At 49.5% G+C, this 13,485-nt stretch overlaps 1 protein-coding gene across 1 annotated transcript in view; it reads right to left on the minus strand.

The window, feature by feature from the left end:
* TNPO1 (transportin 1) overlaps nucleotides 1–13,485 on the minus strand; it is a 1,554,860-nt gene that overhangs the window by 1,253,756 nt on the left and 287,619 nt on the right. Inside the window, exon 4 of the mRNA XM_085632345.1 lies at nucleotides 4,023–4,129. Within this exon, the coding sequence (XP_085488471.1) occupies nucleotides 4,023–4,129 (107 nt within the window). The remainder of the gene's footprint in view (nucleotides 1–4,022; nucleotides 4,130–13,485) is intronic.

The following is a 13,485-nucleotide window of genomic DNA, read 5'->3' on the forward strand; positions in this document are numbered from 1 at the left end:
ATAAGTTTCCCTGCCATCCTTTTTAATTCAAAACCACCCAGTGATTCCTCATTAAATAATTTGCAGACAACTGGGTGGCAGCTGATTTTACTCCACACTATTCTTCTCAGTTTTTTGTGGGGTTGTCCACCTTTGACCCCCACAGTGCTCCTAAGGCTTCAATTAAAAGATTTCCGATAAAGCACCATTTTGCGGGCACCGCCACGCATTGCAGCGCTGGCCTGGCAAGGAGTGACCAGAGTCACCTTCAGGTGAGTGAGGACTAATGTTCTTAAAAGCTCATGCTTCTTCGGGCACCCACACCTAGCTAGGGATAATTTCTCTGCGGCTGCCACACTTTGGAACAGTATGAAGTGTCCCTTTTTGCAGAGATCTTTTTGCTTTGGTTGCGGTTTGATGAGTGCGAGGGTGTCCAAAGTAGGGTGATCAGTGGAGTGTAGTGATAATGAGCTAAACTGGCTAGGGGATGTCAGATTAGACTTTATTCTGGCGACCCCCCTGTCAGGTATAAAAATCTAAAATGTTAGTGTTGCTTATAAGGTCAATAATGAGCGCAAGTAGTTGGTGAGATAAAGTGCGGGTCAAAATGTTTTGTGCCTCTATGGTCTATTCAGGATCTGCTGCACTTCTTCAGGACCAGAACAGGGATGAATTAGCTACCCCACTTAAATTAACATATTTGGTCACCCATATGCAAGTGGTACCCGTTTGTTTTGTGGTAGGAATGGGACAGGTTGGCTGTCAGCTAAGCCCAATCGGTAAGGGTAGAGGACGCACACTGTTTACAGGGTATATTCAGGGCTCCCTCTTCGCTACACCTACCCAGTCCTGCTCGCCTGGGTCAAGCTTGTGTGCCATATCGACTCTTCGGTTCTGTCTGCACCAAGACAAGCAGCTTGCAATGGCAGTTTGCATGATCTTGGTGAGGGGTCCCTGGGGTCGCACAATTCATTATGCAGCCCTAATGGACCCTCTTCACTCCCAATACCCTAGGTACAAGGGTTACCATTCAGTAGGGACTTACAGTGGGGTTGGAGGTGTGCTAATTGTGATACAATTGTGCAGTTTAGTTAAAAAGAACACTGGTGCTGAAGACCTGGTAAGCAGGAACCCAGCACACACTAAGTCAAAATTGCACAAGATACCAGGCAAAAAGTGTGTGTGTGTGTGGGGGGGGGGGGGGGGTAGGTACTGTACACAATACAGGGTGTGGCCAACAGCTGAAGATTGTGGGCCAGTGGTAAAGGAGCTCTGCAGTACATTCACCCTCATTATTTGTAATGTTGCCCATCCACTGCTTTTATTGCAGCAGCAAGGTTGAGAGGACCTCTTGACCTTTAAGAATAAAGTGGTTGGTGATTGGGGGTCCAGGAATAGTCAAAAATGCCAAAGCACACCGCAAGTGCAGTCGCTGGTGGTGGTCTGGCGAAGGTCTCTGTGCCGAGCAGAGAAAGGAGGCGGGTGCCAAGCGATCAGCAGCGCTGGGCCCTGAGACAAAGTTTCAGCCAGAGGTTGGGCAAGATTCTCTGCTTGCCCACTTGCGCAAGCAGATCAGGTGTAATGAGCAGAGCTGTCAGCCGGGGTCCCATGAGGCCTGTTTTAAGAGAGACAAGGGTGGATTGGATGTCATGAGGGAGAGCAGCTGGAAGGCTTGTGGAGGGCCCCAAGAGAGGAGAGCAAGGGCAGTCAGGGTGAGGGGAGTCGAGGACATGCCCAGGAGGGGTTGCCATGCCATGGCTATTGGTCTGGCACTACAAGTAGGGCTGGGGGTATGAGACCCATAGGACCCATTCTCAGCCAGGCAAATACTGGGTCGGTTCGGGCCCTGAGCTGGAGCACCCATAATGCACGAGATGTGCCTGCGGCGATGGACGATGCTGCCCCTAAGAGGAGGTGGGTGCTCAGCCCTTGGGGGCGCTAGAACTACTAAGAGTCCCCAATGCATATGGCGGCCCTGCACCTGCTCGTACAAGACTGTCAATTTTTACAGTGAGTACATGGGAGGTTCCAGGACAAAGGAGGCAGACATTTGGTTCCCTATTTTGATTTGGTGACAGTGGACAAGATCGAACTGGATCGAAGGGAGGCTGGTCTGATTGCCTTGATTTATCTCTTACATATGGCAATAAGAAACAGTCCTGACCACTTGTGCCACCTTCTTTGATAGACAAGGAGGAACAAGAGGTCAGAAAAGGAGGAGGGCTGGTGGGTCAGAGGAAACGTTGATAATCATTTGTAGCAGCCTCACGTATCCTTAGTGATGGGACAATCCATCATTGCCAACGACAAGCAAGGGTATGCTTTATAACTATGCCCACACAGGAGCAACAAACTAGTATGAGGGGTGCGGGCGGCACGGAGGGCATATGTGGCTCCCCAAAAGCATGTGAACCAAGAATCCTATAAAGGATGTGGTCCACCCCAAGTCCACAACCAGGCCACCCGGTTCATGGAGGCCCTCAGGATGACGGATGCCTGGGGGGCCCACAAGAAAGGGGCTTTACATACTAATTGGGGGGGCCATATCACATTCACCCGTCTTGGTTTTTCCTCATCCCATACTCAGATTGGCGGGGGTTCAGTTACTGGAGAGAGTTCTCTTGTACCATTCTCTGCTACAGGAGAGATGGCAAACAGGTCCAGGAGGCACTCAAAATGGGTTAGTGGTTGGACATTTGGAGACTGACTAACCCGGATCACAGAAAGCACATTGTGGAGGGGAATGGCTCTTTACAGCAACAAACTCTGAATTTCCCTGGGGTGCAGTGGCCTTCAAGGTAACGATAGGCGGGAACATTATTAGTCATCAGTTGTGGGATTGACAAAAGAAACTTTCCACCAGTTATGCTACAATACAACCAGACATGACCTGATAGCCTGTGTTGTGGGTGGAGATGGTCGGGAGATTAGGGTGGGCCCAAATATTGCCAGGGAATTTGCCTCTTATTATGTGACCCCTATACTCAAGAGATAAATCGCCTCAGCTGTCTGCCTTGAGAATTTGCAAACAACCATACACTCAGGGCATTGGTGGGCAATAGCAGATCTTTTGGAGGGTGACCTAATGGAAGGAGAACTCATCAAGGGCTTGTATCTACTGAGTACAGGGAAGACCCCGGAGCCTAATGGTATCACGGGGGAATTCTTTAGTCTTTCAATGATTAAACTGGCCTCCCCACTTCTAGGGATGGTGACGGAAGCCCTGGAATCTCTTCTTGGATTTACATACAAAGGAAATGGTAATGACACACATACCAAAGCGTCCACCTCTCCTCAGTATGCCCTACCGCTGAACTTCCTTATTAAAGGTGGAAGTCAAAATACTGAAAAAGTCTTGACAAACCTGTACCAATTTGTATTAATTCCAAAACATCTCACAAAGCAAAATATTAGAAGGGTCCTCAATGCCAGAACACTGGCTAATGATATGGGTGATGTGGGAAGGATGCATAACAGCACTTTATTCTGTCCGGGAGGGGGGGGTAGAAAACTGCATTCTGATGCCAGCTTCACAGGTAGTGCTGCAAACATGACATGATAGAGCCCAAGTATTGGTTGGGTTGGAAGAAAAAACTTACTAAAGAAACCTCCTTATGGGTAGGGAAAACATTGGCCATTACAATGCTGCAAAATCAGCAGCTTCAAAGTTTGCCAGTTTTCCTAATGGTGTCAAACAGGGAGTTAGTCAAAACATGCCTTGTAGAAAAAAGAAAAAGTTAAATAAAAAATATAGCTACCTCATAAGCAACTTATTTGATACTCTGCTTCACGTGCATGCTGCAGATTTAAACTTATTACAGCAACTTTTACAAATGGTTATTGGAAGTGTTCCATATTTAGTTGTTCAGAAAACACGTTTGAACGTATTAGCCTTCTAGTGGAATAAGGACACAAATCTTCATTAAAAAGAGTAAAAGGTCAATTCTCCAAAACAATTTACACAACACAACATGAAACAAAGGACATGTACTATTACACTGTCATATTCGAGGAGAACAGGAGAATTGTGTGGACATACTAACCTCACATGTATTATAATCTTCAGAATCCAATAGTCCGCAAAGCTTTGGTAAAAGATCAGGCCAATTTTGCAACTCTCCCTTAGAAGCAATAGTTGTGATCAGGATACCTGGAGATATAATGCATGCATATATATATTGTTAATTGTGGTTATGATTGACAAAGACTAGGAGTATAAATTAGAAGCAGAATAGCAGATTTAAACAACTGAACTGAACATTTAAGGAATACAAGAGGCCAGAGTTCTTCCTTCAGGTGATAAGTCTCAAGTAAGTCTGACAGTTGATCACTCACAAAATCGAATATGCTACTTACCAGTATGCATCTGTTCTTGGCATGTAGGGCTGCTGACATTCATATCTGTGCATAGATCGCCGCCTAGTGTTGGGTCCGGATGATTGCATATTGTTGTCCTGGAAGAGTCTTCGAAGTATCACGAGATAGGTGGCTCCTCCCCTGGACTACAGTGCGCATGGGCATCCCCTCCATCATTAGATTGTTTTTCGCCATTGTGGCAGAAATGGAGTGTAATATAGTGAATGATGACCATGCTAACTAGTAATTACTGAATGCTACAGCTGCTACAGGCGCCGGGGAGGAGGGTGGGCGATATGAATGTCAGCAGCCCTACATGCCAAGAACAGATGCATACTGGTAAGTAGCATATTCGGTTCGAGGCATGTGGGCTGCTGAATTCATATCTGTGCATAGATTATATAGCAGTCCCTCCATCTAGCGGCGGCTGCCCGTGCCAGCTGCAGCAGTCTGAAAAAGAGTTTTGAGAACAGCCTGTCCTACAGCTGCCTGCTGTCTTGAGTGTACATCTACACAGTAGTGTTTTGTAAATGTATGTATAGTGGACCATGTGGCTGCTCTACATATCTCCTGTAAAGGAATATTCCCTAGGAAAGCCATGGAGGTCCCTAACTTTCGTGTGGAGTGGGCTCTTGGAGGAATCGTTAGTGTGCGCTTAGCTTTTTCATAGCAAATCTGTATACACTTAACGATCCACCTAGCTATTCCTGCTTTGGAAATGGGGTTGCCTTTGTGCTGTGGAGAAAAGGCAACAAACAGTTGTTTTGTCTTCCTGAAAGTCTGTGTTCTGTCAATATAGTGGAGCATTGTCTCTGCTACATGCTCGGGATTAGGATAAAACACCGGCAGTTCTATGGATTGGTTCATATGGAACTGCGATATCACCTTGGGCATGAATGTAGGGTTGGTGCGTAGTACGACCCTGTTTGCATGAACCTTCATAAATGGCTCTTGAATGGTTAGTGCCTGGCGCTCACTAACTCTTCTGAGTGAAGTAATGGCTACTAGGAAAGCTACCTTCCAGGTTAGAAATTGAATCTCACAGGAGTGTAGAGGTTCAAAAGGGGGTCCCATGAGTCTGGTGAGGACCACATTTAGGTTCCAGACTGGTAAAGGTGGGTGTGTAGGAGGAATCACTCGTTTGAGTCCCTCCAAGAAGGCTTTGATGGCAGGCACTCTGAACAGTGAGAGGTGCTGCCTGTTCTGAAGGTAAGCTGCCAGTGCGGTTAAATGTATACGGATGGAATTGTATGCCATATTGCATCTGTATAAGTGTAATAGATAACAGATAATGTTCTGAGATGATGCATCCAGCGGATTGATGTCATTATTTTTACAATAAATGACAAATCTTTTCCACTTAGCCGCGTAGCAGGCTCTGGTCGTGGGTCGTCTCGCCTCTTTGATGATATTCATACATTCTGGAGGCAGGTTGAGGTAGCCAAATTCTAAGATTTCAGGAGCCAGATCGCTAGGCTTAGCTGTTGCGGATCTGGGTGCTGAATTGCGCCATGGCTCTGGGTTAAAAGCCTGGGCGTCAGCCGCAGTCTTTGATGCGGTACCACGGAGAGTTCGAGAAACGTGGTGTACCATGGCTGGCGTGCCCACGTGGGAGCAACCAGGACGGGCGTCAGTGAGTGTTGCCTCAGTTTGCGTGCCACTAGCGGTATTAATGGTGCTGGGGGAAAAGCGTACGCAAATCTGCGTGACCAGTTCATCCATATCGCATTGCCCTGCGACTGTGGATGCGGGAACCTGGCGGCAAAGCTTTGGCATTTTGCGTTCTCCCTTGTGGCAAATAGGTCTATCTCTGGATGACCCCACTGCTGGAAGTACGGTTGGAGTACTGACGGATGTAGCTCCCACTCGTGCATTTGGTGGCTGTGTCTGCTGAGCAGATCCGCCTTCTGGTTGTCCTTGCCCGGGAGGTGTTCCGCCATGAGGAATATGTTCCTCTGAATGGCCCACTTCCACATGCTCTGAGCCAGATGAGACAACTGTGGAGAGTGTGTTCCTCCCTGCTTCTGTATGTAGTACATGGCAGTCATGTTGTCCGTCCGGATCAACACGAGTTTGTTGCACAAGTGTACTTTGAATGCCTTCATTGCCAGGAAGATTGCCATCAGTTCCAGAAGGTTGATGTGCATCTTCTTTTGCTGTGTTGTCCATAGTCCCTGCACTGTGTAATTGAGTACATGAGATCCCCATCCCTGGAGAGACGCGTCCGCTGTCAGAATTATTTGTGGAACAGGCTCTTGGAACGGTCGGCCCTTGCAAAGGTTTTGTGGATTCCACCAATGCAGAGAGTTGTATGCCCGACCGCTCACCAACACTAGGTCTTTCAACTGTCCTTGAGCCTGATTCCACTGACGTGCTAAGCACTCCTGAAGCGGACGCATATGTAGTCTCGCGTGCGGGACTATGAAGATGCAGGAAGCCATCATGCCTATCAACTGCATAAACACTCGGGCCGGTAGTGAGTGTTGAGGTCTGAACTTTTTTATTAGCAACTGCATGCTGTGGATCCTTACGGGATTGGGTTGTGCCGTGGTCGCCAGAGTGTCTATGGTCGCGCCTAGGTACTGCCGTACGTGGGCGGGTTGAAGGTGGGACTTTGGATAATTGAGTGAGAATCCCAGGCTGTGAAGAAGGTGAATGGTGTGGGAGACGTGGCTGGCACACTGCCGGGCGGACCTTGCCTGGATAAGCCAGTCGTCCAGATAGGGATAGACGTGTATATGCTGTCTCCTTAAGTGTGCTGCCACTGTTGCTAGGCACTTGGTGAACACCCTTGGTGCCGTTGCTACTCCGAAAGGGAGGACCTTGAACTGGTAATGTTGATCTTGAAGAGTGAACCTGAGATATTTTCTGTGTGACGGGTGTATGGGTATATGGAAATACGCATCTTTTAGATCTAGGGTTGCGAGAAAGTCTCCCTGACTGAGCAACGGCAGCACCTGCTGCAGGGTGAGCATGTGAAAATGCTCTGACAGAATGTAACTGTTCAGAGGTCTGCGGTCCAGTATGGGTCTGAGAGACCCGTCCTTTTTGGGGATCAGAAAATAAAGTGAGTACACCCCTGATCCTTGGTCTTGTACAGGCACTAGTTCTATGGCTCCTTTGTGGAGCATACTGAGCACTTCCTGGTGCAATAAGTGCAAGTGCTCTGCGGACATAGGACGGTGTCTTGGTGGTATGTTTGGTGGAGTGGATGTGAGCTCTAGACAATAACCGTACTGGACTATTTCTCTCACCCACCTGTCCGTGGTGATGGATTTACAGACCGGCAGGAACTGTTGGGAGTCTCCCCCCGACAGGTGTTACGTGGTCGGGGGGCAGTGACAAGGCGTCACTGTTTGGTGGTGGCGGAGGACCTGGAGCTGTTTCCACGGCCTCTACCCTTGACGTTGTTGCCACGGTATCCACCTCTGTGATTTTTGTTATAGTTGGTCTGCGTACCTTGTTTAGTGTACTGCGACTGCTGTGAGTTCTGGCCTCTAGATGGTCCCCTGTTGGTAGAGCGACGAAAGTACCCACTCCTAAACTGCTGTGATTGCAGAGCCCCCATAGACTTTGCAGTCTCTGTATCTTTTTTGATTTTCTCTAGGGTGGTGTCAACCTCTGGGCCAAAGAGGGAGTGAGGGTTGACAGATTGATTGAGTATAGTTGTTTGTATCTCTGGTTTGAATCCGGAAATTCTTAACCAAGCATGTCGTCGTAACATGACGCTGGTGTTAATAGCCCTAGCTGCAGTGTCAGCTGCGTCAAGAGCGCACTTAATGGAAGCGTTGCTTATGAGCTTTCCTTCTCTAATCAGTGACTCTGCTCCTTCCTTATATTGATCTGGGAGGTGCTGTAGCAGTGTCTCTAGGGTATAGTAATGCGCCCTGTCATACCTAGCAAGAAGTGCCTGAGTGTTGGCAACCCTCCAAATGTTAGCTGCCTGTGCAGCAACTCTCTTTCCTGATGTTTCCGAGACCTTAAACTCCTTGTCAGGGGGAGGAGCACCACCCGTTGTCTGTGAGTTGGCCCTCTTCCGAGCATTGGAAACCACCAACGAGTCCAAAGGCAGCTGGCCTCTTATGTAGGTAGGGTCCACAGGAGCTGGCCTATACTTTCTCAATCCTAGGGTTCAGTACTCTAGCCCTCTTGGGCTCCTTAAAAATGTCATTAGCTTGTTTTAGGACACCTTTGAGCATGGGCAGAGTTTTAACAGATCTTTCTGAGGTAGAGAATGTATCCATCAGAAAATCATCCTCAATAGGATCAGTGTGGAGCTGTACATCATGGTTCTCAGCTGCTCTCTCAATTAATGCATTGAAGGCAGCAGCATCTTCAGTTGGAGATGTTTTCAGCTCATATGCTTGTGTGTCTGGAGCAGTATGCGGGTCCCCCGCACCAATAGTGTCCACCCAAGGTTGGTTTTGGTCGTCAGGGTCAGTGGTCAATGGATAAGTGCTGTCATCAGCACCATAATCTCCTTTATCCACATCAGACTGTGTGGGTGAGAATGATTGAGGCTCCTGTCTATAATCTTGAACACGTTCCAGAAGAACTGGTGACGTGGTTTTCTGTTTCTTTAATGGAATTCTGTATGGTTCCATAGGGTTCTCTGGCACTATCTTTCTTTTATGTGGTGAAAGTTTACCAGTCCCTGAAGAGATAAACTGCCTCGGCTTCTCATCTTCTTGAGGTACTTCCGCAGTCGTTTGTTCCATTGACACCCCTTTTGGCGCTTCAACAGCGTTCTTCGGGTCGACACCTTTCGTCGGTGCGGGACCCTTTTGTGCGTCGAACATCTTTGGTCGCACCGCCGGTGGTAATCCGAACTTGATGTGCGTCGACACGGTCTGAACCGTGCAGGCCGTGTTCGGCTGCGGGGCTGTTGTCGCGGTGAGCATCGAAGCCCGGTCTTGGATGCGTAATAACGACTCCGACACCGACTTCTTTACGAAGGGGGACGGTGTCGTGGCCTTGACATGGCCCCTTGAGACCGTCCTTGGTGTGGCATCGAGCCCTGTACCAGACGTGTGTGTCTCGGCACGAGGAGTGGAAGGGCTTGGCTCTGGAGGGGTGCCCTTTTTTCCCGTATCGACGATCCTCGACGCCGATTTTTTCGGCTCGACCACCTTGACCGAAGTCTTAGGTGCCGTCTTGTGTGTCTTCGGCTTCGACGGCTTCGAGGCCTTGTCGCCGGAGAGTCGTTTTCTCTTTCGGTTTCGATGCCTGTGCCTTCAGTTTAGGTTTTCCTTGACCGGATGATGGCGCTTTCGAGACCGATGGCGCTGTAGGATAGTTCAAAGCCGGGCTTTGAAGCGGGGCTGTAGAACGAGAGGAAAGATCTCGGGTAAGTCCGTGTGGCGATCCCTCGACCTGAGCCTTATCGAGTGCGTCTTCGGGCCCCGCACCGACACATGGGCCTAGCTCATGGTCCGAGCCATCTTCCTCGGCCCCAAGGGCCTCTTCGCCGTCTCCTACCTTATCGACGGCATAATCTTCCTCGACATCTACGATACGCTAGTCTTCGGCATCCTAGTTGACTTCACGCTCCGAATCCGTATCCGATAGTCCCTCCAGAACTTCAAGGTCCACGACTTCTTCATCTTCGGTCCCGAAGATGTTGTCCGGGTTTGGCACCGCTTTCTGCGCCTCGAGCCGAGCTGCTCGACGAATGCGAAGAGTTTTCTTCGATCGGAACCTGGAACACGCCATACAGGTGGCTTCGTCGTGTGTTGGAGAGAGGCATTTATTGCACACGGGGTGCACGTCGAAGCGAGCATACTTCGCATTGCAAAGAGGGCAACGCTTAAAGGGGTAATTTGATGTTTCCATCGTCGATCTCGATCGGGCCTCTGGCGTCGAAGGGCAAATGGCTAACTTCGATGCTTTTCCAGAGAATCAACTGTAGAAAAATACTTGGCGCCGAACGAAAACAATACCGACGAGTTTAAAAGCCTTTTGGCTTGACAAAAATAAAGTTTTCCTAAATACTCAAAGAGCTAAGATTAGGACATCCGAACCCAATGGCAGAAAAAAACAATCTAAGGATGGAGGGGATGCCCATGCGCACTGTAGTCCAGGGGAGGAGCCACCTATCTCGTGATACTTCGAAGACTCTTCCAGGACAACAATATGCAATCATCCGGACCCAAAACTAGGCGGCGATCTATGCACAGATATGAATTCAGCAGCCCACATGCCTCGAACATAATAAAAACCTCCTAACTACGCATACCATAGAATTATTAATCACGCTTGGGTCATTTAGCACGAAGTTACCACTGGAGTGCTGTATGCATACTTGGTCAATGAAGTCTTGGATTGCGCAAATCTATTTACCCATTTCTGCACATTTCGTTGGAATACAAACTAAGCAGGTACATCTTGAGATACAGGCTATATATATTATGAGCCACAATATTAGAAATCACTGCATCACAAGTACCATTACATCACAGGCAAATTGTAATAAGGGAAAAATAAATCCCCTGTGAAGGTGAAGCGAAAAGCACTGCTCCACCGGAAGAGAAGCCACCCAGAGGGAGGCGGCTGCAGAAGGCAAAGTCTGAGAGGCTCGCACCAACTTGAGCACTCTGGATGGAGACCTGCGCCAACTGAAAGGAGGCAAGGTGGAGAACCCCACCTGGAAAGGTCCTCGCACAACGGGGAGGATGGGTGGGCATTAAGGAATCTGCGCCTAGACAACGTCTCTACCAGATACATCGTTACCGAAGGTAAGTAACTCGTACATCTGATAGAGACATCTAGCCGCAGATTCTTTAACTTAGAATAGATACCAGTGCCATACCCCAAGGGGGGAGGTGAGTCTGCGACAGAACACCAAAGAGTGCCCGAGAGCACTGAGCCGACAACAGGGTGACTAACTATAAGGAAAGCTGTTGTGGAGCAGCCAATCAGCAGAGCAAGGAGCTCAGAAGAGCAAAAGACAATGGGAGCCAAAGGCACCACAAGAGGACCCGAAGGGCGCAAGACCACACCCGTGTGAATACGGGATGGAATAACAGAACTAGGCCACATCCCAGAATGGAAGAGAGAGTTCATAATGAAGGAAGAAAGAAGAACCACTCCCAGAGCCCAATGGTGCAGTAAGCTGGCACCAACTAAAACTTAAAGGACAATCTGGAGTGACAATCAGAGCCTACCCAAGGGAGGCCGGACAGGCAGCAGCCAGGAGGCGAAGGGCAGGAGGCAGGAACTGAGCAACGTCTCAGAAGCACAGGCCAGAAACATAAGACACGCCAAGTGCAAAACTCAGTCACAAGAAAATGTAGTTAAGACGAGCACAGGACTGCCCAACCACGACACTGGAAAGCCAAGGGGAAGAACGCACCCAAAGAGGGGAAACGGAGATGCAGGGCACAGCACCCGGGACGACCTCAGAAGAGGAACTGTCCCGCAGGCCACCAGACACTGATAAGGGTGACACCCGAAGGAAGAAAAAGACACATCTGAAGGGTGTGTCAACCGGGGCACTGAAGGTGCCTATAGGAACTGTAAATAATTGCACACAGAGCTGTGGAGAACATCAACAAATCCCCGGAACCACCACATCCGACCGGGAGGAGAAATGCACCTCCACAGAAGAGAGGGACTGTTTAGGTAATGAATGGGACAGACAAGACCCCCTAGAAGAAGAGCATCCAGTAGAGGAGGAGGCTAACCCCAGGGAGCGGAACCATGGGAACCGTTGTTGCTGAAGCAGCATGAAAAGGCACCAAAGTGTACTGTAAAACGTGCAAAGGAAAACGCCGCCGTGCAGAACGACCGCAAACCTGAGTACAAGGCACCCGCCATGCAGAATGACGACAAACATGAATACAAGGCACCCAACTGCTCCCCAAAAACGGGAATATAGGACCAGACCTCGCCAGATAGGCAGAGGCGTATAAAAAGGGTACCCAGTGGGCAGTAGCATGCGGGTATATATAGTAAGAACGAGCCACGAGACCAACGCAGCTGCGAGCGCTTAAGCAGGAACCCGCCTAATGCACCGGTGGCAGGGTGGCAGCCTCGGAAGAAGCGTGTTGAAACACACTGAAAAGAGTTAGTTACAAGGAAAAAACCTCTAGAAAAGGAGTATGAGACACACCAGGCGCAAGCAGGGAGAGACCTGTGGTATGTGGGAGGTAGTGCCAGAAGGCACGACACGGAAAACCACCCAAACGGTAAGATAAGGACGCCAGGAGACGGGGAGCCCAAAGGGACCTCCGCGCCCGCCTGGTGTGGACCAGGGCTACACAATAGCATACAGGTACCCCATCTGGGGTATATCACGCCCCTAAGAAAAAACAGGGGGAACACCTCTTATTGTAAACCACAGTCAGAGGGCAAGACATGAACAACCCGTGGAACATCGCCACAGTCTGCTTATTGTCAGCCCAAAAATTCACAGTCCAACTTGTGGATGCTGAATGAAAGGTGCAAAAAGAAAGGAGGGGTAACCACCCCAGGATAGGGTGACCTGAGACCTGCCAAGTACAGGTCTATGGTGGGGGGCGAAAGCCCGCAAGGAGGCGCTGAACCGCTGAGTCGGTGTGGTTATTAAACAAAAGGACCCCATCAAAAGGCAGGTCAACAAGGCGCTCCCGAATATTCAAGGAAGACGCCATCCCGCAACCAAGCATGGCGGCGTAGTGCAACAGAACTGGCAATAGCCCGGCCTAAGGAATCTGAGGTTTCTAGGGCCGACCAAATAGTAAATTCTGCCAGATCATGTTCGTCCGTCACGGATATGATGGAGGAGGTCAACACGAGCACCCTAAAAGGTGGAAGAGAGAAGAGACTCGGCAGAGTCCCAAAGGGCAGAAGTAGTCCGAGCCAAGACACACACTGTATTGAGGGAGCGAAGAGCCGCGCTAGTGGAGGTGAAAATATTACGACCCCACAACTCCAGCCATCTGGACTCCCGGGAGGGAGGAAGCAGCAGCGGAGGCAATGAATGAAAGGCAGGTTGCAGAACAAGCCCCTGAACGTCCGGATGAACAAACAAGCAGACCAGATCGTTCGGGGCAGGGCGGTGGCGGTGCATGATGGAATGAGCCACCGCATCACCCGATGCCGGCCGAGCCCAGGTCCCCAGAAGGGCATCTAAAAGAGAGGCTTTGAAAGGCAGAGGCGGCTCTACATTCC

Source organism: Triturus cristatus, chromosome 2_1 (assembly GCF_964204655.1).
Source record: "Triturus cristatus chromosome 2_1, aTriCri1.1, whole genome shotgun sequence".
In the NCBI taxonomy this organism is placed as follows: domain Eukaryota; kingdom Metazoa; phylum Chordata; class Amphibia; order Caudata; family Salamandridae; genus Triturus; species Triturus cristatus.